General features: G+C 44.4%; 1 protein-coding gene across 1 annotated transcript; it reads right to left on the bottom strand.

The window, feature by feature from the left end:
- Positions 1 to 3,936: 3,936 nt before the first annotated feature.
- Positions 3,937 to 26,150, bottom strand: LOC137340862 (complement C1q tumor necrosis factor-related protein 1-like). The gene is made up of 3 exons (XM_068003667.1): positions 25,753 to 26,150; positions 16,094 to 16,341; positions 3,937 to 6,239 (listed from the first exon to the last, which is right to left on the bottom strand). Exons 2-3 carry the CDS (start codon positions 16,320 to 16,322, stop codon positions 5,692 to 5,694), a joined length of 777 nt encoding a protein of 258 aa, XP_067859768.1. The 5' UTR covers positions 16,323 to 16,341; positions 25,753 to 26,150; the 3' UTR covers positions 3,937 to 5,691.
- Between the last annotated feature and the right edge of the window lie 430 nt (positions 26,151 to 26,580).

The following is a 26,580-nucleotide window of genomic DNA, read 5'->3' as shown; positions in this document are numbered from 1 at the left end:
TGAACTTCTTCCTGTTCTGCATCCATGTTCATGATGCTGTGTGCCTGGCACTGACTTCATCCCCTACTGCCTCCCACTACCTTTTGGGTGTATGTCTGGAGGGCCTCTTGCTCCCCCCCGCAGATATAGGATGTCCCTCCTTCTGTCCACCTCTTGCACCAAAGCATCTGGTGCATCTGCAGAGAACCTTGGTGCACAGAGCCTCAGATCGGCAGATTGGTGACGTCTGGCATGCAGATTGGAGGATGTGGGATTTAGTGGTGCGCAACCTTTATTCAATGTTTTAACATAACTCAACAGTATGTAAAAATAGGGATGGGTCCTGCATCTATGCTTTACGTGTGCAATGTCTGATCTCTGTTCAGAGTCCATGCAGACAACAGGCTGTTATATTCAGCAAATAACAGGTACCAGCTACCTTTTAAGAGATTCCTAACAGACGACCTGCCTTTAAGAGAGTGCAGCTCCCCTGCTGGTTGAAAGTGCGAATTGCATGGAATCCTTGTTCAACACTGATTTCCAACACAGATTGCAGGTGAGTCCTCAGGCCTGACGAAAATCTCGTCCTGCCTGTGCAGGGACCATTGGGCGCGGGGCAATTGCGGATTGTGCTACTCCCGCCCAAAAACAGGCCCTATCCAATTTTTCCCCCTGTCTAACTAGATAAGGGCTCTTTCTGTTGAGCAAAATAAAGCAATGCCACGCTCTTTATCACCTGTCTATGTAGGTGTAACTTTTTATGGGGCTGAAATATTTACAGCAGCGAAAAAATCCATTGCTTACTGGCAACAGCAAAGTTATCACAGTATGTGAAGTTAGTAATGGGTCAGAGCCAGATATCAATGAAATGACTCACACACACATAGAGCAATTCCTTTTTTTTAATGGCATATTGAACCATTGTAGTTTTGGTATGGAAGGAGGCCGTTTGGCCCATCAAGTCTGTGTTAGTGCTAGCTCTCTCATTGCAGCTACCTAATCCTATTTCCCTGCCTTTTCCACTTCCCTTTAATATTCTCCTTCAAGTGTTTACTTAATTTCCTCTTAAGCATTGCTTGGTTTCAATCTCAGGTGTCAGCCGTGGCTCAGTTGGTAGCACTCGCATCTCTGAGTCAGAAGGGAAATATTTGCAGGGCTATGGGGAAAGGGCAGGGGGTGTGGGAATAATTGGATAGCTCGTTCAAAGAGCCGGAACAATAGGCCGAATAGTCTCATTCCGTGCTGTATCATTCTATGATTCTAAGATCGGTGCAAACCCTGGGATAGATGCATAAACGGCCTTTGGCCGATCTCCGCCAAAGTTAGAGCAGGGGGACTCATGATGCAGAAGCTTTGTGCTCTAGTTTCGATACGCCATTCAACATAATGCTGATTCTGACTGGTCTCGGAAGGGCCAAGGTTAATGCACTTCATGCCAGTGAGGATTACAATAGATTGTTGCTTTACCCTAAATGGAACAGCTCGGCCTCTTGTCTTGCCTAGAGATATTGGAGTTGTATTAAATATAGTAGGACACATGAAAACAGTGCTGTGGAGGAAGGGGGTGCGGAGCAAGTGGGGGGGGGGAATTGCAGTGGGTTATAACGCAATACTTTGACCTCTGGGATGTGAGGTCAAATCCATCATGGACTGATGGGTGACAGTCACCTCACTCTGCCAACTAAAAAGGTGCTACAAATGATGAGTCTGGGGCAGTCTCAATCCAGTTCTAGTGGGTGCAGGCCCACAGCTAAAGGTTGGCAATGCTCACAATGTGGCAATTGGGAATCACACTCTGAGACACCATGTCAAATGACCAATGTGGATGGGAAAATTTCACACTGGTTGAAGGGGCGGGGGGAGGGCGGGGGTTGCTCTTCCGAGACCTTAAAGACTTGTTCAGTTATTCATGTCCTCTCATCCTTCATCTACTGTCAAAGTTGAATCATCTACCTTCTCCACCCCTGTCAACATTCCATGGTTCTCCCCTTGTTGTGAATGGGAGCTACAGGTCTGAATGGCTAATGGCTCGAGGGGCTGAATGGCCTACTCCTGATCCTATGTTCCTTCCTAGTGCTCACCAGATCTGTCGTCAAAGAGTTCTCACCAAAACTAATTGGAGAAAATGATAAAATATATTTTTTTTTAGCAATGAGTTATTGACATCACGATAGAACAGGTAAACCTACAGTGAGGCAGAGTTTGAATTCCTATCATATGCTCAACATTTCAGTGTCATGCCCTTTTGATAGATCAATATATTTGTGCAGGACAAAGCTTGCACCTAGAGAAAGGATTTATTTGAAGGAAATGGGAAATTTCCTACATTTTGTGCTCTATACCTGTGACGCAAGTACTTTTCCAGCTTATACTGCGGTGATTGCACTGTCTTGGGATTGAAATGTGATTTGTGAAGCCATTACAGTTTATAACTTTAGGCTACTGCAGAGAGATGTGATTGTACAGTAGGAAATACAAGAGTACAGGCAATAATCTGATTATTGTGCGGGGTCAGAACACGATACTCCCAAGCTCATTGCTCCTCAGTAACTATCAGTACCAAAGATCCAGGTTAACAAATCCCACGGAAACATCTTCATGAACTTCGCTCCATGTCAATTTTTGTCTGATTAGGCTCCTGTGAAGCACCTTGGGACGTTTTACTACGTTAAAAGCGCTTTTATATAAATGCAAATTGATGTTGTTCGAATGGGTTTGTCTTAAAAATTATGATTTGTTATTTAATCTGTTTTAATCAGACTCAAACACAGCTACTAATGTGCTGCAAAAAGAACTGATCCTCTCTGGTGTCCAATTTGGCTTAATAAATATGATGTCCTTCATTTAACAGCATGAAACTTAATCGAGCAAAGAGTAAATTGTACGATAATCTGAAGTCCTAATTTATTCCCATCATTTTCTATTAGGGAGCTTAATACAGTGCGTGCACACACTGTCGTTTGCACAAAATAATGCACTTTCAATTGATTCTCAGCAGTGTATTCATATGTTTTACCAAAAGCCAATGTCCTCACCAATGCAATAATATTCAGTCCTCATTAACTTAACCCTTAGTGTGCTCAGGATAGGTTTTACACACCTGAGCCCGCTGTTACTCTGAGGGCTGCCAATGAGTTCCCTCGTTCATTGGTAGTCCTTCCTATATTGGAACGTTTTTACATGTCAGAAAGTGACCCGCCATGTCTATAACGAACCAAAACAAGCTACAGTGTAGGGGCTTTCGGTTTTCTCGAAGAAAACACAACCAATATGGACTGTGGGGGCAGGGAGCTGAAGAAATAAGTTAAGTAAAGGGAGCTCATGTTACTTTTTAGAGAACTTGTATTTATATAGGGTCTTTCACACCTCAGGTCGTCCCAAAGCACTTTGCTTTTGAAATGTAATCACTGTTGTAATGTAGGAAATGTGGCAGCCAATTTGTGCACAGCAAGCTCCCACAAACAGAAAGGAAATAAATGATGGGATCACCTGTTTTAGGTGTTGGTTGAGGGATGAATATTGGCCAAGACACAGGGGAGAACTCCCTTGCTCTTCTTCGAATAGTGCCGGGGGATCTTTTACACCCACCTGAGAGGGCAGACGGGACCTCGGCTTAACTCCTCATTGGGCTACGTTTGGTAGAAAGAAAAAATCAAAGTTAAGAAATAAAAATAGGACAGGGAGTAAATGGGAAATTTGGGGAATGGAAGACAGGGAAAGAATTAAAAGTGCTTACATGTTTAGTTTTAACTGAAATAGCTTTGAAGTGTTTATCTTGTGATACAGAATTAATATTACAATAATAAAATTGCTCCTGATATCTGAGTAACTTTATCACTATAGTACTTGTGCTTGTCACAGTGCCAGACTAAAACCATATAAAACTGGCTGGCCAGAGAGATTGAAATTTCCCTAGAGCGACTAAAAGGCTAATGACAGAAAGAAGAGAAAAGCACACAATGTCCACTTTTTATTAGAAAAAATAACATGAATACAGGAATATAAATGTGTGTCATAAGGGATAATGAGATGGGATTGATCCTTCAGTTCAATGGACATCTACTTAATTGTGTATTTTTCCAATTATATAAGTGTCTAATGACAATGCCATTAACTGACGATAGCTACTGGATCCCAACTTCAGCTCATCCAAAACTCTGCTGCCTGTATCCTAACTCGCACCAAGTCCCGTTCACCCATCACCTTTGTGCTCGCTGACTTACATTGGCTCCCGGTCCGGCAATGCATCGATTTTAAAATTCTCATCCTTGTTTTCAAATCCGTCCATGGCCTCGCCCCCTCCCTATCTCTGTAACCTCCTCCAGCCCCTACAATCCTCTGAGATCTCTGCATTCCTCCAATTCTGACCTCTTGCGTCCCCAATTTTCATCGCTCCACCATTGGTGGCCGTGCCTTCAGCTGCCTAGGCCCTAAGCTCTGGAATTCCCTCTCTAAACCTCTCCGCCTCTTTACCTCTCTCCTCCTTTAAGATGCTCCTTAAAACCTACCTCTTTGACCAAGCTTTTGGTCACCTGTCCTAATATCTCCTTATGTGGCTCGGTGTCAAATTTTGTTTAATCTCAAATGCTCTTGTAAAGCGCGTTGGGATGTTTTACTACGTTAAAGGTGCTATATAAATGCAAGTGTTGTTGTTGATGTGTCCGATGCTACTTATACATCCTGGGGTGGGGAGGCGTCTCAGCTGGTAAACTCCAGAACTTAGTACACCCATCTTTTGTTTGTTGTATTTGCTTATTTAAAACATACAAACAACACAAAGTACAAAAACAAGAAAGGAAGAATCAGTAAGATGGTGAGAACTAAAACAAAAGCAAAATGCTGCGGATGCTGGAAATGTGAAATAAAAAGATAATACTGGAAAACACTCAGCAGGTCAGGCAGCATCTGTGGAGAGAGAAACAGAGTTAACGTTTCAGATTGATGACCTTTCATCAGAACTCAGATTGTGAGAACTGCCTGGAGACAGTGAGCTTCAAAGTGACAGCCAGTTAAAATAAGAGCCAGGCCAGTCAGGAGTGAAATCAGGAGGCACTTTTTCACACAAAGGATGGTGGAAATCTGGCATCCTCTCCTACAAAAGGCTGTGGATGCTGGCAGTCAATTGAAATATTCAAGACTGAGATCGACAGGCTTTTATTAGGGAAGGGTATCAAGGAATATGGATCAAAAGGCGGGTAAATGAGTTGAGGTACAGATCATAGGAACATAGGAACAGGGGTAGGCTATTCAGCCCCTCAAGCCTGTACCAGCATTCAATTAGATCATGGCTCATCTGTACCTTGGTTCTGTAACCCTTTGCGTAACAAAAATCGATCAATCTCAGTTTTGAAATTTTCAATTGACCCCCAGCCTCAACAGCTTTTTTGGGGAGAGAGTTCCAGATTTCCACTACCCTTGGTGTGAAGAAGTGCTTCCTGACATCACCCCTTGAACGGCCGAGCTCTAATATTAAGGTTATGCCCCCTCGTACTGGACTCTCCCACGAGAGAAAATAGTTTCTCTCTAACTACCCCATCAAATCCTTTAATCATCTTTAACACCTCAATTAGATCACCCCTTAATCTTCTATACTCGAGGGGATGCAAGCCTAGTCTATGCAACCTGTACTCATAATGTAAACCTCTTAGCCACGATCTAACTGAATGGCGGAACGGGCTCGAGGGGCTGAACGGCCTCCTCCTGTTCCTAATGCTACTCTCCTGCAGCCTTGATTAAATAGCCATTGAATGTGATGTAGACGTCAACCTCGTCACTGTAAATGGCATTTTCCCTGTTCTCCTGGTAAAGACGCACCCACACCTCATCTTCCTCCTGCAGCTCCAACATGACGCTCTGACTCTGCATGATGCTGCGGTCGCTGGGCTGGGCATACAGGATCACCACCTCCTCGCTGTTGTGCATCAGGTGGAGGTACGTTTCCTTAAAGTTCCAGGTGTGCACATTCAGGTTGAAAAAGTAGACGCCTGGGACGTAGCAGTAGAACTTGCCGGTGAACATGTTGAAGTGCTGGTAGAGATTGACGAACTCAATGTCGAAAATCAGCTGCATTTGGAACTCGCTGCTCTGGATCCCCTTCCTGCGGCCGACCGAGAATGCTGCGTAGTATTGCTTGCAGTTGTTCCCAGGAAGGCCCGCTTGCCCTCTGTTCCCCTTGGGCCCAGTAATGCCAACAGAACCATTGGGCCCTTCTTTCCCTGTTTTTCCTATCGTTCCTCTCACCCCTTTCTCTCCCTTCGAGCCTACAGAGAGATAAACATTCATCATTATTTTTATTAGCAATTTTTTGGCGGGGTGGGGGGCGAATGTTACATAGAATTTACAGCACAGAAACAGGCCATTCGGCCCAACTGGTCTATGCTGGTGTTTATGCTCCATACGAGCCTCCTCCCTCCCTCCTTCATCCCAACCTATCAGCATAACCTATTCTTTTCTCCCTCATGTGCTTATCGAGCTTCTCCTTAAATGTATCTATGCTAGCCGCCTCAACTACTCAATGTGGTAGCGAGTTCCACATTCTCATCACTCTCTGCATAAAGAAGTTTCTCCTGAATTCCTTATTGGATTTATTAGTGACTCTCTTATATTTATGGCCCCTAGTTTTGGACTCCCCCACAAATGGAAGCATCTTCACTACGTCTACCCTATCGAACCCCTTCGGAATTTTTGATCATTGAAGTTGAGGGTGGTTGGTGAAGGGGAATGGACTGTTTTCACATTTCAGCGCCAATCTTCCCATTATGTGGAGCCTCGCCCGCCTGGAGCCCCAGGTTGGAATATTGCGTCCGTGCTCTCCCGATGCGCGCTCCCGACGGGTGAGGCTTCCTGCCAGGAGCCGGCATTCAGAAAATCAGTTTCAGCATCCAGCGCTCCCAGGTTAGGTACAGCACAAATTGACTGCAGAATGGTAGCTCCCTCTACTGCAACACTGTGACATTTCTCTAGTTCCTACAGAAGCCATCCTGTGGTCTCTCTGACTGACACTGCCAAATCATGCTTCATTAGGAGATAGATTTGTGCTGTAACTTCCACGGTCACTAGAAACTGAGCTGAAATTACAAAACATTCAGCACTTTCTTGAATAGTGACAGATGCTTGTAATTTCTGAAACACGTGCATTTGATAACCTTTCCATGATTGTTGTGAAACTAAGATCTGCATCTTTTTGCCCTCCAAATGACAGCACCTCTGACAGGAGGGAGGGAGAGAAAAAACAGGGAATTACAGACCAGTTAGCCTAACATCAGTAGTGGGGAAAATGCTAGAGTCTATTATAAAAGATGTGATAACAGGACACTTGGAGGGCATTAATGGGATTGGACAAAGTCAGCATGGGTTTATGAAAGGGAAATCATGCTTAACAAATCTACTGGAGTTTTTTGAGGAGGTAACTAGTAGAATAGATAGGAGAGAACCAGTGGATGTGGTGTATTTGGATTTTCAGAAGGCTTTTGATAAGGTCCCACACAAGAGGTTAGTGTGCAAAATTAAAGCACATGGGATTGGGGAAATATACTGGCATGGATTGAGAATTGGTTGACAGACAGGAAACAGAGAGTAGGAATAAACGGGTCTTTTTCCGAGTGGCAGGCAGTGACTAGTGGGGTACCGCAGGGATCAGTGCTTGGGCCCCAGCTATTCACAATACATATCAATGATTTGGATGAGGGAACGGAATGCAACATTTCCAAGTTTGCAGATGACACAAAGCAGGGGTGGAATGTGAGCTGTGAGGAGGATGCAAAGAGGCTCCAATGTGATTTAGACAAGTTGGGTGAGTGGGCAAGAACATGGCAGATGCAGTATAACATGGATAAATGTGAGGTTATCCACTTTGGTTATAAAAACAGAAAGACAGATTATGAATAGTGTTGGATTGGGAAAAGGGGAGGTGCAACGAGACCTGGGTGTCCTTGTACACCAGTCGCTGAAAGCGAGCATTCAGGTGCAGCAAGCAGTTAGGAAGGCGAATGGTATGTTGGCGTTCATTGCAAGAGGATTTGAGTACAGGAACAGGGATGTTTTACTGCAGTTGTAAAGGGCCTTGGTGAGACCACACCTGGAGTATTGTGTGCAGTTTTGGTCTCCTTATCTGATCCCATGGAGGGAGTGCAACGAAGGTTAACCAAACTGATTCCTGGGATGGCAGGACTGACATATGAGGAGAGATTGGGTCGACTAGGCCTATATTCACTAGAGTTTAGAAGAATGAGAGGTGATCTCGTCGAAACATATAAAATTCTATGACAGTGCAGCACTCCCTCACTACTAAACTGAGGTGTCAGCCTAGATTATATGCTTAAAATGTCTGGAGTGGGGTTTGATCCCTCAACCTTCTGACCAAGAGGCAAAAGTGCAACCCACTGAGCCACATTTAGTGCTGGGCTTTGTATTTTTAGAATCTCCAGATATAAACAACCAATTTGCAACACTTGGCAGCACAAGAGGGTAGAAATTGAACCTTGTAGTGCCTGTTTTATGGATGTAAAATGGGTGCAACAAGGGCCAGTTATGGGGACCAGCTTGTTGTGCTCAAAGGACGCCTGAAAGACATCTGTCCCAATATTGGGTCAGGCCATGTTTCAGGCGACCACCTAAAGCAGGTGTTAAGGTCCCTCACATCTGTTTTAGGCCACCTCTGCAAAATTGGATATCGCAGAGCGGAGATGAAGCTGGGCCTGCTGCACCCGGGATTCTTAAGCGGTCACTACGGCTTAAGTGGACGCCACCTGAAGGCCAGCAACTTGAAATCTGCATGGGAAGCAAAATGGCGGCATGTAGCATCAAGCACCGCAGGCAGCACCTGTTGACTCTTCCCAACGGTAGACACTACATGGTCCAGTGCTGGAGGAAATGGCCATCTCTTGAGCTGGACCTCACTGATGGAGGCAGCAATGCTGCCTCATTTATACGGTGCCTGGGCTGCCTCCTGTAGCAGTGCTGGAATCTAAATGCAGCGTATGTTGCAATTAAAAATAACCTCATTCTGTAATAGTTATTCCACTGACCGTTCTTGGCAGTTTTATAAATATTCTGATTACGTTATCAGTTTAAAATTGGCACAACTCCCCAGAAACTTGTGTGCCTGGACCATTAACATAAAGAGAGCTGAGACCATCAGATTTGTTAATAAATAGCACTTTTGAAAAGTGCCAATCGAGAAACTAGAAAAAGGCTGCGTCTGCTGACATCACCATGGTGCAAATAAAGGAAATTTTATTCTCCTCATCAGGAAGTGGGAGGACAATACTCACCGAACATTATTGCCTGGAATGTGTAATTTGATCCAGTGTGCTGTAGACTCATTCAAGATCTCTATAATGTGTGGAATAACTGAGGATCAAGGAACTCCAGAGTGTTAGGAGTGAGGGTCCTGCTTTGTATATATATCTCAAAAAGATTTCAACTATTTGCTGTTCATGTCATAATTTCTTCAAGTTATTGCATGCTGTGGATTTTTTTAATAAGAAATAGTCAAGCCAACTTTATAGGCTGGTTCATTGAAGTCAATGGAAATTAAAACCATTTACACTATCGCCCAAAGTCAAAATTATCCCCTTTGTCTGTACAGGTGAGGGTGCTCCTGCTCTGAGATACTGGGTACATCTTGACTTTGTGCCATAGTGCAAAACGGGTGATAGCGAGTCAGCAGCCCATTTTACATCTCTCCCGATTGACTTCAATGGAAATAAAAATCGGGAGAGATATAAAACGGGCTTTCAATTTGCTATAACCTGTGTTACACTATCGCACAAAGTGTAGATCTACTCCATGGTTTCCATGTCTGTTTGAAGCATCTCATTGAGCTGCTGGTGGTGAATGTTGTACAGTGGGTGCCTGTAATTGTTTTTTTGCCAATTGTTTTCTGTCTCTTACATGAAGTTCTGAAATCCTGTCATTGAAATGTTTCATAGGTAGCATTCGTGACTCTAAATCAGAAGGTTGTGGGTTCAAGTCCCACTCCAGGACCTAAGCACATAATCTAGGCTGACACTTCAGTAAAGTACTGAAGGAGAACTGCATTGTCAAAGATGCTGTTTTTCAGATGAAACATTAAACCAAGGCCCCATCTGCCCCCTCTGGTGGGTTTAAAGATCCCAGAGAACTACTCGAAGAAGTGCAGATGTGTCCTGGCTAACATTTATCCCTTAATCAACACCACCAAAATAAATTAGCTGGCCATTTATCTCATTGCTGTTACCGGGATCTTGCTGTGCGCAAATTGGCTGCCACATTTGTCTACAAAACAAGTAACGACGCTTCAAAAGTGACTCATTGACTTTAAATCACCTTGAGACATCCTGGGAAAGTGAAAGGTGCTATATAAATGCAATGTCTTTGTTTTTCTTGAGGTATCTGGTTGTTTTTGCATGGGGTCCTTTCTGTCATTGTGTTAGTTGTAATTTACTGAAGATCAGCCCTTTATTTAATAGTCTGGCAACATCAGTCAATTGTGATAGTCCCGTGTCTTGTAGTATTCTGCAACTCGTACAAGATTTTGTATAAAGTTATCACCATCAAGGTCAAGCAAGTTTTATACATCTACGTGAAATTCATTGCTAGTGTCTATTTTCTTGTTTACATAGGCTCGATTTTACACCAGAACTGTTGGGGGCAGGGGCAGGGCGGGGGGGGCGAAGAAAATCCCGATTTCCAGGAGCGGGCAGAAATCCCAGCTCCAACACGCCTAAGAACGTACTCGACCCAGAGTCATCTGGGTCCATGCACCGTTCCCGAACCCAGAATCCCCGCCGGCAATTAACACACCATGAGGAACGAGTCGTGTTTCAGCAGGCAGCCATTTGGACATTTAAATCCCTGTTTGACGGATGGGGATAAAAGGTGAGTTATTGCAGCAGGGCACTCAGTTCTCTCAGACAAACCTTTGGCTGGGAGATCTTTATGTTTAGACTGAGAATTCTTGGTTTCCACTCAGAATTGTTCTGTTTACACATATTTACCAACTTTTCGGACCCCCTCAAACTGACACCATCAGGTTGGGAGGGCGATGGCTGCATTCACCAGTACATCCGAGGACGAGGAACATCACCATCCTCGCCAGGCACGGCGTGCACCTCCACCACGTGGAGATCCACAACACAGTGCTGCGCCACAGGCACCTGCACAAGAGCACAGAGGGGAACAACAGAGGGAGCGACATCACAGGAGCACGACCCTCGTCAGAGGGTCTACAGACCGAGGCTCAGCTTCCTGGACCTCCTCTGAGGAGCAGTGATACAGAGGCTGAGAGTGAGTCGCCAGATGGTCGCAGACATCTGCAGCCTCCTTCATGCCGAGCTGCTCCCGGCTGGGCCTGGCAGCATCTCATTACCCGTCACTGTTAAAGTCACCACTGCCCTCAACATCTTAGCCTCCGGATCATTTCAGGGTGCCACCGGTGACATTGCCTGTTTTACAGGACCTTGCAATATGTCAACTTCCCATGGATGACCTCAGCCAGACAGAGGGCAGTGGGATTCCACGCTGTGGCTGGCTTCCCACGTGTACAGGGTGCAATCGATTGCACACACATAGCAATCCGAGCACCTCCACACGAGCCAGGACTGTTCATCAACAGACAGGGTTATCACTCAATCAACACTCAGCTCGTTAGTGACCACCGCAAAAGATTTCTTGACGTGTGTGCGGGATTTCCTGGCAGATGCTACGATTCGTTCATTCTGAGGGAATCCAACATCCAGGGCCTCTTCCATGCACCGAACAGCATTAAGGGCTGGCTCCTCGGGGACAAGGGATACCCCCTGCACACCTGGCTCATGAGACCTCTGAGGAACCCCATCACCGAGCAACAGCGTTGATACAACGACAGCCACATCGCGACCAGGTCTATAATTGAACATGCGATAGGACCGCTGAAGATGCGATTTCGGTGCCTCGATCGTTCTAGGGGAACGCTTCAATACGCACCAACTATGGTGGGTTGTATTATAGTAGTGTGTTGTGTCCTGCACAACATGGCGCAACAGAGAGGGGTACCGGTTGATGAGGCCTCGTGCCCTCATCCAGCACCCACATCTGCCACATGGAGGCGGAGGACCATCGCCAACACCCCCACGCCCCACTCCGCCCATGGGCAGAGCAGCGGCTCACCTGGCTGCACGTGAGGTCAGGGAGTCACTGATATGTGAACGGTTCTGATAAGATCAGAAAGTGAGAATAGTCCAGTCCTCTCACCACCTGGAAAGAGCAGCGCCAACACCAGCACCCCCCACCCCAGCACAAAACAGTCCTGCAACTACATATACACCCACTGTAAACTCACCCACTGGGTGGCATCAAGTGTCACCATTCATGATGAAGCACATGAAAGAGCCCTATCACAAAAGCCAGTCAAGAATGGGCAAGTAGTGGTGAGAATGATAATATTTAATGTGACTTTATCAAAAACCAAATATAAATGAACAACATGACAGTCTCTCAGACACCCTTGTGCATACCCTTCGTGCTCACAAATCCTTAGCCTTTCTCTTCCTACTATTTCTATGTGGTGCTCTGGCTGCAGCAGAGGTAGTGGCAGGTTGCTCATGTCCATGGCCGGACTGCTTAGATGCTTTCAGCCTATGCCCTCTGGGTTTCGGTGTCCCTGAGGGCCCCTCCAAAGACTGCTCCACCTGCACCTGTGCAGGAGCAGACTCGGTCACCCGGAGAGGAGGCAGCATTGCAGGTACTGGTTGAGAGGGGGGCAACGGATGAAACGTGGGAACGCTTTGAGTGGCGTCCCCATTTCCATGTCCCCTTTTGCCATCATCCCTCTCCTGGACCAGGCCCACATCACTTCTACCACCCTGCTGGAGAACAGTTTGGAGGATATGTATGATGCCTTGGAAGCCCAGTTGTAAAGTTTCTGTCTGCCTGTTTATGGCAGCAGAATGTTCTTCACCGTGAGTCCGAACGGCCGTTGTCAGGGCCTGAATGGACTCATTTGTGAGCTGTGCTTGAAGCTCAATGGAGGCTAGCCTTCTCTCCATTGCAGACATTCCCACACTTACCTGCGACACTATCTCAGACATTTCCGCAGTTACCTGCGACACTATCTCAGACATTTTTTTTATTCGTTCATGGGATGTGGGCGTCGCTGGCGAGGCCGGCATTTATTGCCCATCCCTAATTGCCCTTGAGAAGGTGGTGGTGAGCCGCCTTCTTGAACCGCTGCAGTCCGTGTGGTTACCTGCGACACCATCTCAGACATTTCAGCAGTTACGTGCGACACAATCTCAGACAGTTACTCATGTCCCTGCGACACTATTTCAGAGATTCTCTCCCGTGCCTGTGCCACCATTCCACTAATGCAAGTGTTGGACTCCTCCATTCTCTGCGCTATCGTGGCACCTGTTCCAGTACCTCACAAATGTGCTGCTGTCCCTCGACCATTCTCATGTTAAACGATGGTCCCCAGGGTTTAGCATCTGCGTCCAGTTGAGCAGAGCCAGCAGAGGAGTGTGCCCACCGATGCAGACTCTCCACAGCTGCCCCTGCCACCAGTGTCTGCTCGAGCTCACTTGTGTGTGGTGACTCAACAGGTGCCAACCCAACTAACTGACTGCTAGGAGGTGTGAGTACCTGCGCTGGTGGATGGCTCGCTAAGATGTGACGGTGCACCCTCAGAGGCCGGGAGCTCCTCTGAAGAATCGCCCTCTCCCGTCACTGCAGTCATTGAAGGGCCTGTAAGAGAACAGAAGGCAATATTAAGCATCATCACAAATGTGTCATGTTGTGATGAGCATACTGAGGTGTTCAACATGCCGATCATTGTTAACATCAATTCATGTTGTGTGTGATGAATGTTAAAGTTGTGTCACCAGACATTTGTGGGGTACCTGTCTCGGCGTCCCCGATGAACAGGCACTCGAGGGTGCCACTGATCTCTAGGGCCTCCTCCTCCGCCTCTGTGAGGACCACTACTTGTTGTGGCCCCCCCTCCAGTCCTCGCCCTCTCACGTGCATTTTGCGCTCTCTTCTCCTTCAAGGGGAGAAAGTACAGACGTGTGAGTGAGTGAGGGTGAAGTGGTCAGCCAATGAATGCATTGCTTTGGGTGAGGCTGACCATAAAAAAGGTGCATCAGAGGGTGAGTATCAGACAGAGACATCAATTGGATCAGGATTGGGGTGAGTGGTAGTGAAGGGGTCACAAATGGGGAGGTGAGGAAGTGCACAGGAAGTGAAGGTAAGTTGAGGATGAGCCTTAAGTGGGTGTGAGGAGTGATGTGATGGAGTAGTCTTGGCAGTGCAGAATGAGTTGGGAGGGCACAGGGTGATGTGCAACACGGAATGCAGGAGAATCAGTAAGTGTACTCACTTTTGCTGACCTAGTTAGGTCATTGAAACACTTCCTGCACTGGATCCAGGTGCGGGAGATGTTGCTGCTGCTCGTGACCTCCTCTGCCACCTCGAGCCAAGCCTTCTTGGTGGTAGAGGCAGAGCACTTCCTCCTGTCGGCCGGGTAAAATAGTTCCCTCCTCCTCCTCACCCTGGCCAGTAGCAGCTGAAGTGAGGCATCGCTGAATCTTGGAGCAGCCTTGCCCCTGTGCTGCTCCATTGGGTCTTCTTGCTTTTTGCTCCAGCAAAATCCATTGGAGCAATGGCCCTTTAAATCCAGACGCTCCAGCTGACAGCCTGTCATGGGGGTGCGCAGTCCGCCCACTGCGCAGCTTTCGGACGGCAAACCCAGAAACAAGGTTAAGGGGCACCAATTAAGTCCTGATCGCGTGGGGAACGGTAAGTTTTTATTATTCGGGTTTGCCACGGGCCCATTGACCCCACCCCCCCCAACCCTGCTGTCATTTTAAAATCGAGCCCCATATGTCTTTGTGTTATCTCTTGTCATGGCTCTACATTATGTACACGAAACTCATTTGGGCATTTGCCTGTTGCCGTAATAATAAGAGCAGGTAGTCCTCTGTGCGATGTGTTAGGATAAAGTACCCGAGCACCACCACTATTTGAAATAGAGAGTACGGTGTTCTCCTGGTGACCTGGTACATCATTCATCCCTCAACCAACACCAGCAAAACAGATGAACTGGTTATCCATCTCATTGTTGTGTGTGGGACCTGGTTGTGAGCAAATTGGCCCTTGCCTACGTTACAAATGTGACTACACTTCAAAAGTACTTCATTGACTATGACACACTTTAGGACATCATGAGGGGATGAAAGGCGCTATATAAATGCAAGTCATTCTTTCTTTAGGTTTTTTAAGTGAATTTCATGACCATTTCGGATTTAAATACAACACTGTTAAAAACTGCATTCAATAATGTTTTGATGCATTTCTACTAAAACCAGATAGACATATTCAATGAATATATACAATAAAACATTAAATTTAATTAATTAAAAAGGACTTTCTTCTGCTTCACATTTTCATTTTGTCGTCTTCCTATTCGCAAGTCCCCATATAATCTCTTTAAAAAATCTTCGCTCGTGACAAATTGTTCTCAGTTTTAGTGTTTGAGTTTGCTCAGGAATTTGGGGGCAGAAGTGACATTGAACAAATGTTGCCCCTTTGAGGCGTCTCACAGCATTTTTAGGACCTACGGTGTTGACAAGGAGCTGTGTCACAGTGACAATTACTGGGTTTCCTTACATGTGGACGCCACTGGGAACTGACTTGGGGGGGTGGTGGTGAGATGCTCTCTCAGTGGCAGCATCCCACCCTCAGGATCGTCTCAATGTCCTGTCCTTTCAGTATTAGTAAAGAAACAACAGACAGGAAATGGAAAACAGACACAAAGCCTGGCAAAAATCACAACCAGGCCCAGCGATATCTGTGAAAAAATCCATCCCCTCAAAGAGCATCATTTTATTATATAATACGCTGGGAGAAGAGAAAAAACGGATCTCTGTAGTCAACAATATCGCTACCCATAGGTGTCGGCCATGGCTCAGTTGGTGGCACTCTTGCCTCTGAGTCAAAGGTTGTAGGTTTAAGTCCCACTCTAGGGGGTTGAGCACATAATCAAGTCTCAGAGATGAGAGTGCTATCAGCTGAACCACAGCTGACACCTTAGGAAGCTGCTCTTAGTTTAGTACCGGAGATTGAATATTTTACTTAAGAGAGATTTTAAAGATCTTACCTTTCAGTATAGTAATGTCTATTGTCGGCTTGATTTCCGGCATGGGGTAAGTGGAATGGTCGCTTGCCATGCCATGAAGGGGTGACGTACCATACGGATAAACAGGCTTCTCCAAAGGGCCACAGCATCGGACACACGAAGATGGGACCGTCTGCTTTTTAAAGTGAATTCTTTTGGATGAGACGACCCCAGCCACCAAGGAAACAATCAGAGCAATGGGGGCCTTCATTCTTTAATAACGGAATGACCTGCGCAGACGAAGATACAGAAAATAATCAACATTGGCAACTTGTATCCGTAAATCAAGATAGGGTTGTCAATCCTCCAGGATTGTCCTGGAGTCTCCAGGATTTAAAGATTAATTTCCTGCTGTGAGCAACCCAGGAGAAAAATCATAGGGGCATTAAAAAAAATTAGTGTGTTTTTTAAAATTTTCATTGAACACTTTCATTTATTAGTTACAAAAATACCGGAGATGGGGAAATAAAGGCTGTTTGACAGTCAAGAATTATCCAATCGGGTAACAAAGAGTCTGTTCACTTTCCAATCGGTGCTGGAAGGCGGGAGACCGAGAAGATGGACATGTCGGGCGACCAATGGCGGGAGCGTTGAGGGGGCGGGGCGGTTGGAGGCGGGAGGTCAAGCGATGAAACCTCCAGGAATACATCCGACCAGAGTTGGCAACCCTAAGCAAGATAAAGATCCGGAACCTTCCGCCACACCCAGCCCGCCTGCAGCTTCCAGCTCACAATCCTGGGCTCCTGTTAGATCTAACAGGGCTGTGGGAGAAACGTCACCTCATGGACCGCAGCGGATCAAGATGGCGGCTCACCACCACCGTCTCAAGGGCAACCAGGGATGGGCAATAAAAGCTGGCCTTGCCAGCGACGCCCACATCCCGAGAACGGATGAATGGAAGAAAGCCAGATCATATACAGTCACAAAATAAAAGTTAAAAATCTGCTGCATTTCAGAGATCAACACTGTACAATTATTATTCTGGTTTCACTTGGTTCACTTCTTTGGGGTGAAGGGACACACAGAAAATTTGCTGTACCTTTCCTCAGATTAAATGATTGGGTGGAATCCACGATAAATTTGGGTTGTGCATTATACCGCACCCATTATAATCAAATGAACCTTTTCTTAATCCATACTTCCTTGTATACTAATGGGGGTCTGATTACCTGTAGAAATCTCTGTTTCGTTTTGAGAATTAAAAAGCCCAAGGCCGATGTCCTGTGTTACAGTCGGGGAGTACAATCGTGGCCTTAGCTGGTATTGAAGGAAAATACCTAATGAAAGAAATAATTCAATGGAAGGAAATTTCGAAATATATTTTATGGATGACGCAAAATTGCAAAACGGTGAGCGCTTGGAGGATGGTTCAAGGATCACTAGAATTAATCAGTGTAGATGGCAGCGGGCTCTAGTTATGGCATCTGTCAAAAGGAGCAAAGAAAAAGATCCTCTTTACAATCCCAGAGAAGAATTGATTGAGAACTCAGTTTATAAAACCCAGCATTTACAGTCTCTGCTGAGAGTCTGGGTTCCATGCCTTGGGGCTAGGGCTAATTACAGAGTTTGGTATTTTCAAGAATAGGGATTTAAGGCCATTAAATGGAAAAAGAGGAACAGATTCTCGAAAGATTACAAACTGGTATCAGGAGAACATCTGTTCCGCTTCATTTTGCAATAAGATAGGGATTGACTATGGGATGTGTTACACTGAAATATAACAAACCATTATCTCCTCTTCAGCCTATTCAATGACAGACTTCCCATATTAGTTGATGACACTATTAGTCATGTCAGTGTAATGTCTGTCATTTTGTCACATTATTATCTTCATGGCCTGTGAGCTCACCATCTTCAAAATGAAGTATAGTCATGTCAGTGTTAGTCTAATCCATCTCTCTCACCTGCAGTTTGAAAACCATAAAGTTCCTTCACTAGTCTGGGTGTTGTATTGTTGAAGGGACAAAACAAACTTCACATTATAAAAGTTTCACATAAGCCAAGAAGGCTTTGAGCGGGGCTTTGAGCGGGTGAAACTGACCTTGGGTGATCAGGCACAACAGGTGATAGTGAGTCAGCGGCCTGTTTTACACCACGCCCAATTTTTTTTCCCCATTAAAGTCAGTGGAAAAGATATTCAGGCGGAGGGTAAAGCCGATTCGCTATCACCCGCTTTGCGCTGCCGTCCAAGACCAATCTCATACCCCCTGAGCTTATTCAAGGAGCCATCTTTCAGTGTCCACCTCTTCTACTACGCAGGAGCCCTGTCTGACTGCCCCTCTAACATGGGGAGCTGTTTACGCTGCTTGCTTACTTCTTCAACACTTACTTCTTCAGCACTTCTTCACACAAAGGGTAGTAGAAATCTGAAACTCTCTCCCCCAAAAGGCCGTTGATGCTGGGGGTCAATTGAAACTTTCAAGACTTGAGATCGATAGATTTTTGTTGGGTAAGGGTATCGTGGGATATGGAGCAATGGCGGATAAATGGGGTTGAGGTACAGGTCGGCCATGAGCTAACTGAATGGTGGAACACACTCGAGGGGCTGAATGACCTGCTCCTATTTCTATGTTCCTATGTTCCTACTTACCCTAATGGATACTGTGGCTTTTTGAAGTCCAGCAACAGTGAATATCATTACAGTAGTGCCTGATAAAGGACCAGGAGAATCTTTGGCCTTGGATGCCTGAGTTATGCACTGCTGTGTGGAGGGATGGGAGACCTTTTAGTTTCTTTTACAAGGTGTAAAAGAAAAGAACTTGCATTTATATAGCACCTTTTATGTTCTCAGGATGTCCCAAAGTGAACATATACAATGACCATATACAATGACCATATACAATGAATTACTTTTTTGAAGGGTAGTCACTGTTGTTTCGTAAACAAACACAGCAGCTAATATGCATACTGCAAGGTCCCACAAACAGTAAATGAATGAATGATCAGATAATCTGTTTTGACTGATGGATAAATATTGGCCAGGGCACTGGGAAAATCTTAAAAAAGAGCCATAGGATATTTTACATCCACCTGAGAGGGCAGACAGGGCCTCGGCTTATCATCTCATGTGAAAGATGGTACCTCCGACAGTGCAGCACTCCCTCAGTACTGCACTGGAGTGTCAGCCTGGATTATGTGCTCAAGTCTCTGGAGCAGAGCTTAGAACCAAAAAACCTTCCGCCTCAGAGATAAGAGTGCTATCAAATGAGCCAAGCTGGCAATAGTCACTTTGAGATGAACTGTACATCAGCAGTCTGTACATATAGTCAGATCTGTAATCCTAATATAATCAAATTTCTGGCATGGTTCCAATATTTGCAAATTGTTACCAGATTCACATTATGCTCCGTATATTATCTGGTGATATAATCATTCCTTTTAATGTAAGTCTGGTTAGAAGCAATGCTTTGTCCTCTGAGACGTATTGCTCTATTTTACATTTATTATGCATAAAGCAAATTTGATCTAAACAATACTAATCCTAACCCACCCAGTATAAGTTATTTAAAGTGCTTACCAGCACAGGTTAGAACTAGGGAATCATGCAGATGTCATGAAAATGGAATGCAATGTGTCATAAATGATTGGCGATGGAAAGTGTTAGGTAGGATTTTACAAACTGCTGCTGAAGTGGCTTTAGAATGGGTTTGTTATTGCCGTGCTCCCACTTCCACCCTCCCTTCCCATCCCCTCTCCTCCCCTCCCTTCCCCTTCCCCACACCACCTTTCCCCACACAACCAAAAATTTGCAGGGCTACGGGGAAAGGGCAGGGGAGTGGGATTCGCTGGATTGCTCTTGCAGAGAGCCGGCATGGACTCAACGGGCCGAATGGCCTTCTTCTGTGCTGTAACCATTCTATGATTCACCTCTACCACTGCTGGTACATCAGTACAAATAAAAGAGAATTTACACTGGGCTATTCTCAGTTACATTTATAATGACGCTCATACAGAGAAACAGCAGTGGAATGACTAGTCCTGCTTTGTGCCATACATTGTGCATTGAGCTAGTTAGAACAAAAAGATCCCAGGTTAGGTCTACTTCTGGGCTGAGTTCTCAGATCTCAGCAAGGGCCAAAAACTGGTCTCAGGGTAGGGAGAGAACAATATTCCAGGATTCCGCACCATCTGGTTGTTATTCAGCAACCCCTGCTGGAAAATGCACAGATGTGAGTATCAGGGGTGCTCAGGATGAGGCTCGGCTCTGGTTCCTTCCATCGCCCAAGTATGCTCCCCACCACCGCTGGCAAAGAGTCTCATGGTGTTCATTTTATAGACTCACACATGACTGGATGGTAATGGATGGCCTGCAGCACCTGTGAGAGCACACCTCAACATCATCGCCCCCTTGAGGACAGGAGGGGAGAAAACTGTAGAAAAACTATATTTCCATTGGAAGTAAATAACAAAACAACTGCAACTGATTTTCCTGTGCTTCTTACATTTCAATTTCTGTCAGTTGAAAACAGTCTAAAAGCGCCATAAATAGAACACTGATATCATTGATCCAAAATGAGTTATGCATTCAGCCTCACTCATTGAGATGTTCATCATATCAAACAGGCCATAACACATACCCTGTATATAAATTCTTATTTCACGTGCCTTTTGCTTCCTCAGGACAGCTGGTAGCTGACTTGCTGGAGCCTGCTTCACTTTGCCAGTTTTTCCTGGTTCCCACTCTATTTACCCACCCCCCTTTAGCTCTTCTCATACTTTCGACATCTCCTTCATGTCTTTGATCTCTCTCATTATGTCTCACTTTATCTCCTGCACATATCACTTCTGCCCTTTAGCCATTTCCTGATTCCCCCACCTTAACACTTTACAGGTCATTCTGTCTTTTCCTGTGTATGTGTTCGTTGTATATGTTTTTCCCCCTTCTGCCCTTCCTTTTTCTGTTTCTGTTCATCTGTAACATTTTTCAGTTTTGAGGAAGGGTTTATCAATTATCTTGTGATTTCTCAACAGATGCTGACTGACCTGCTGAGTGTGTCCAGCATTTTCCATTTTTGTCTCAGATTACCAGCATCTGCAGTATTTTGCTTTTGTTGTCTTGCTGTCTTGCCTGATTCCTTCCTTTCTCACCCCTTCAGTAGCCTTCCGTGCTAATGTTTGACCATCTTTTCCCATGTGCTCTTGTATTCAGGAAGAAAAAAAACAATTCCAAACTTGATCTTCAGATACTTAATCAGATCCAAGTAACGGAAGGACTTTCTCCAATGTTTTTTTTGTTGGTTTGCTGTTTGATGAGACTCACTTTCCAGAACAATTTTCCCTATTGCTGTCGTACTTGGTACGCTGCAAATGGTATGTTAGCTTTTATTGCAAGGGGGTTGGAGTATAAGAATAAGGAGGACTTACTGCAATTATATAGGGCTCTGGTGAGACCACATCTGGAGTACTGTGTACAACTTTGGTCTCCATACCTAAGGAAGGATATACTTGCCTTAGACAGGATGCAATGAAGGTTCACTAGATTGATTCCTGGGGTGAGAGGGTTGTCCTATGAGGAGAGATTGAGTAGAATGGGCCTATATTCTCTGGAGTTTAGAAGAATGAGAGGTGATCCCATTGAAGCGTATAAGATTCTGACAGGGCTTGACAGGGTAGATGCTGAGAGGCTGTTTCCCCTGGCTGGAGAGTCTAGAACTAGGGGACATAGCCTCAAGATAAGGGGTTGGCCATTTAGGACCTAGACGAGTAAACATTTCTTCACTCATTGGGTTGTGAATCTTTGGAATTCTCTACCCCAGAGGGCTGCAAATACTCAATCAGTGAGTATATTCAAGACAGATCGATGGATATTTGGACACTAAGGGAATCAAGGGACATGGGGATAGGGCGGGAAAGTAGAGTTGAGGTCGAAGATCAGCCATGATCTTAGTGAATGGGGGAGCAGGCTCGAGGGGCCATATGGCCTACTCCTGCTCCTATTTCTTATGTACTTACAAGTTGTTTTTTCTCCCTTGCATTCCATGATCTGACATGTAAACAAGCCTCTACGTGTTCACCTTCTCAGGATCCAATTATCTCTCAGCTCTGTAAGTACTATGGGATTATTTCTGTAACACATCTATAGATATTACACCAGGGGAATTTTCTATTTCAGTCAAGCTCTATTATACACACACAAATGCCTGCTCCAAGTCTGGAATCTCAGCAACCCCTTTCCCACAACCCTGGGGTACATATCAGGCGATCAGGGACACGGTTCCCCCATTTTTCTATCCATTTGAATGGAAAGCTTACATCCACTGGAGAACAAGGCCTTGGTTCAACACCTCACCTGAAATACTGTATCACCAACAGTGCAGCACTCCATCAATACTGCATTGCAGTGCAGATTCAATAGTAACTTTCCAAAGGGAATTGGATATTTACTTGAGAAGGAAAAACTTGCAGGGCTTTGGGGAAAGTGCGGGGGAGTAGGACTAATTGGATAGCTGTATCAAAGATCCGGCACAGGCGCGATGGGCCAAATGGCCTCCTTCTGTGTTGTAAGATCTTATGATCTTATGATAGGGAACGGGCACAACATTTGGGCCACTTAATCATTCTTATAGTAATTATAGAGCGTAGTCTTCTTCCTAATTCATGGTTAAAAAGATTGTTTACTGTGCTTGATATTTTTATTTGTATTTAGTTTTACTAATTAGCAAAATTAATTAATGCAAAATAATTGCATTAAAATCTCCACAGATTTGCAGCAGTGGATCACTTATAATCTCCCAGTGTTCCCAGCATCAGGCTCCACACCAAGAGCACACTTTCTTTTAAAATTAATCGGCGGTAAAGGATTTCCTGATATAGGAACATAGGAACAGTAGGCCATTCAGCCCCTCGAGCCTGTTCTGCCCATTCAATTAGATCATGGCTGCTCTGCACCTCAACTCCATTTACCCACCTTTGCTCTGTATCCCTTGCTACCCTTACCCGACAAAAATCTCCCAGTAAGTGAATCCCCACACACTGGAGGATGTAATCGTAAAAATTATCCTGCAGGTTCTTAGTGCTGGATTATTTGTGTTTTTTAAAACATTCTGCTCTATGTTTTGGAAGAATATCATTCTTACTTAATCTTCAAAAATAAAGCGTTGTTAAAAAATTAAACAAAGCCCTTGAACTCTGAAATTACAAAGCTACGAACAGATTTTCCTGCAATGATAAATTGAAAAAAAGTTTCTGAATGAAAAATGTAAGGAGTAATAACTGGATAACTTGTGAATCAGTGCTTCAAATATTTACAATATTTCCTTGTGCAACAAAAAATCTGGAATACCTTTTATTCACATTCAAAAGCATACTAATTATTTAACACCTATATAGACTGTAGCTTGTTATAAGACAGTAACAGTTAGATGATGTGAAATGGAAGCTTAAGCTGTTTGCCAGTCTCACGTTAAACCTAAAAGATGTGATCCTTGGAACACATTCCGACCAGTCTTATTCTCATTATGATGTTTGGATTTGGGAGAGCTTTTTTTTCATTTCAGTAAGTTTATATTTTTGCCAGTGATCCTTGTCAGGGTGGGAAGAGCAGGATGGGCGGATGATGGGATTGAATGATATGATTTGAACTGGCTCTGATGTTGTGCCAGATTGGTATTCTAACGCATGTTTTCATCGGAAATTAAATCAGGTTTATTGCAAAAAGGGGAAAGGTATGACATACTGTCAATTTTTTCCATTATAAATTGCTATATGCGCATTTATAATGGAAACTGCCTATGTAAACTTGTTTTGTCTGTAATTACACTCTCCCCCCTTTGGAGGTGCTCCAGCCCCACCACTGGTGGGAGGGTGTAGTTACAGCGTAACAAGTTTATTTAGGCAGTTTGCATTATAGATGTGGACATAGGAATTTATTTAAAATAGAAATATAATAATAAGGGCATAATGTGTCATAAGGTGTCAGCCTTGGCTCAGTGGTAGTCAAAAAGTTGTGAGTTCAAATCCCACTCCAGAGACTTGAGAATAAAATCTAGGCTGGCATTTCGGTGCACGACGACAGTGTCAGGGTGGCCATCTTTTGGATGAGACGTTAAACCGAGACCCCATCTGCCCTCTCAGGTGGACGTAAAAAGTCCTAAGGCAGTATTTTGAAGAAGAGCAGGGGAGTTCTCCCTGGTGTCCTGGCCAAAATTTACCCCTCAACCAATATCACTGAAACAGATTATCCGGTTATTTATTTCATTCTCAGGGAGAACTCCCCTGCTCTTCTTCAAAAAGTGCATTGGATCTGTTACATCCACTGGAGAACAAGGCCTTGGTTCAACACCTCACCTGAAATACTGTATCACCAACAGTGCAGCACTCCCTCAATACTGCATTGCAGTGCAGATTCAATAGTAACTTTCCAAAGGGAATTGGATATTTACTTGAAAAGGAAAAACTTGCAGGGCTAAGGGGAGAGAGCAGGGGAGTAGGACTAATTGGATAGCTGTATCAAAGATCCGGCACAGGCACGATGGGCCAAATGGCCTCCTTCTGTGTTGTTAAGATTCTATGATCTTATGATAGGGAACGGGCACAACATTTGGGCCACTTAATCATTCTTATAGTAATTATAGAGCGTAGTCTTCTTCATGGTTAAAAAGATTGTTTACTGTGCTTGATATTTTTATTTGCATTTAGTTTTACTAATTAGCTAAATTAATTAATGCAAAATAATTGCATTAATATCTCCATAGATTTGCAGCAGTGGATCACTGTGTCAATCCCATAATATCAATAGTATACCCCTTGAAGTAACATCATTGCGTTTTATAGCAATGAAAACAAGCAATCTCTGAGATTACCCTTTAATAGATTATCGATCTAGAAAGATCAACTGAACAATACAATCAAGTCTCAAAGCAAGTCTGAATTCAACAGGTAATTTTCAGCAGCTCCACCTGGATACACTGGAATATAAATATTTTCAAAACTCCTTTGTTTGATAACTCTGACTTGTTTAAAATGCGTTAGACACCATTTTATAATAAACCTAAAGGCTATGGAATAACTAATTTCAAAACTTGTACTTGGCACATCACATCATCAGGTCTCATTTATAATTCTTATCACAATTTTACACCTCCATCATTGTACACCTATTATTAATTATGAACTGCTGAAAGGTCAGAAAAGAAGATATGGATTATAGTATTCGTACCAGGGCACTGTGGGTTATTTTTGGGGGTTTATACTGTACTTGTTCTTGTGACGATAGCACAAGTGCACGTATTGGAAACAGATCAACCCAGAGTCACACATAGGATCATAGAATCATAGAATCTTACAGCACAGAAGGAGGCCATTCGGCCCATTGTGCCTGTACCGGCTCTTTGAAAGAGTTATCCAATTATTCCCTCTCTCCTACACTTTCCCTATAGCCCTTTTCTCCCCTTCAAGTATTTATCCAATTCCCTTTGGAAAGTTACTTAGTCCAACAATCATTCATCTTTTGTATTTTTTTTGGGGGGGGGGGGTAAACTCTTTTTAACCTGGGTGTATGGAAAAGGATTCAGTCGGTGAGCTGAACTGGGTAGGATATTTTCATCTCGTTGTTAACTTGGCTGTGCAGTTAAACAATGTGCACTTAAAATACAAATAACCCAGCAGTGCAGTGTGGATGTGCCTGATTTAAAAGAACTTACCCGAGGACTTGCTACTAATATTTTTTTTCCTCTTCAGTGTGGCTGCTCCAGTTGTTTTGAACAGGTTTCCTTGCATCCACTCAGCACACAGTGAATTCCTCCACTCTGCGTTCCCGGTCTCTGCCTCGACTCTTCAGATGACACAGTCGAGCACAGGTCAAGCTGCTTTCTATTTCTGTTTGCATCTACAAGCGACTTGAGGGATCTTCTTTGCACAAAAAAAAACTCTTTGCTTTGGATCAAAACAATCAGATTGTTGCTCTTCGAGTTGCTGTAACCAGCCTAGAACTTGGTGTGTTCAGTCTCCAGATGGCCATTGTTCATGATCCAACAGGAAAAATAAAACTAATTTCAAACAAAAAAAATCGCCCCCGGCTCAAAGGAAAGAAAAAATGTGGTAAAACCAGCTGGAAGCGATTTCAGAGTAGGAAATGTCAGCAGTGGGGGAGCATGGAACAGCAGCCTGCATTCTGGAACATTCTGGAAGTCCTTTAGATTCAGGCAGAAACTGGAATTAAGAAGTCGCAGATTAACTTGTTTCAGATCCCTACCAAAAAGAATTGCATTTATATAGCATCCTTCAGGACCTCAGGACATCCCAAAGCACGTTACAGCCAATTAAGTACTTTTGAAGTATAGTCATTGTTGTAATGTAGGAAATGTGGCAGCCAATTTGCGCACAGCAAGGTCCCACAAACAGCAATGTGATAATGACCAGATAATCTGTTTCAGTGAGGTTGGTTAAGGGATAAATATTGGCCTGGACACCAGGGAGAATTCCCCTGCTCTTCTTTGAAATAGCGGCCATGGGATCGTTTATGTCCACCT

This window comes from Heptranchias perlo, chromosome 22, assembly GCF_035084215.1.
Source record: "Heptranchias perlo isolate sHepPer1 chromosome 22, sHepPer1.hap1, whole genome shotgun sequence".
Lineage (NCBI taxonomy): Eukaryota > Metazoa > Chordata > Chondrichthyes > Hexanchiformes > Hexanchidae > Heptranchias > Heptranchias perlo.
This window is presented reverse-complemented; position numbering and strand designations above follow the sequence as displayed.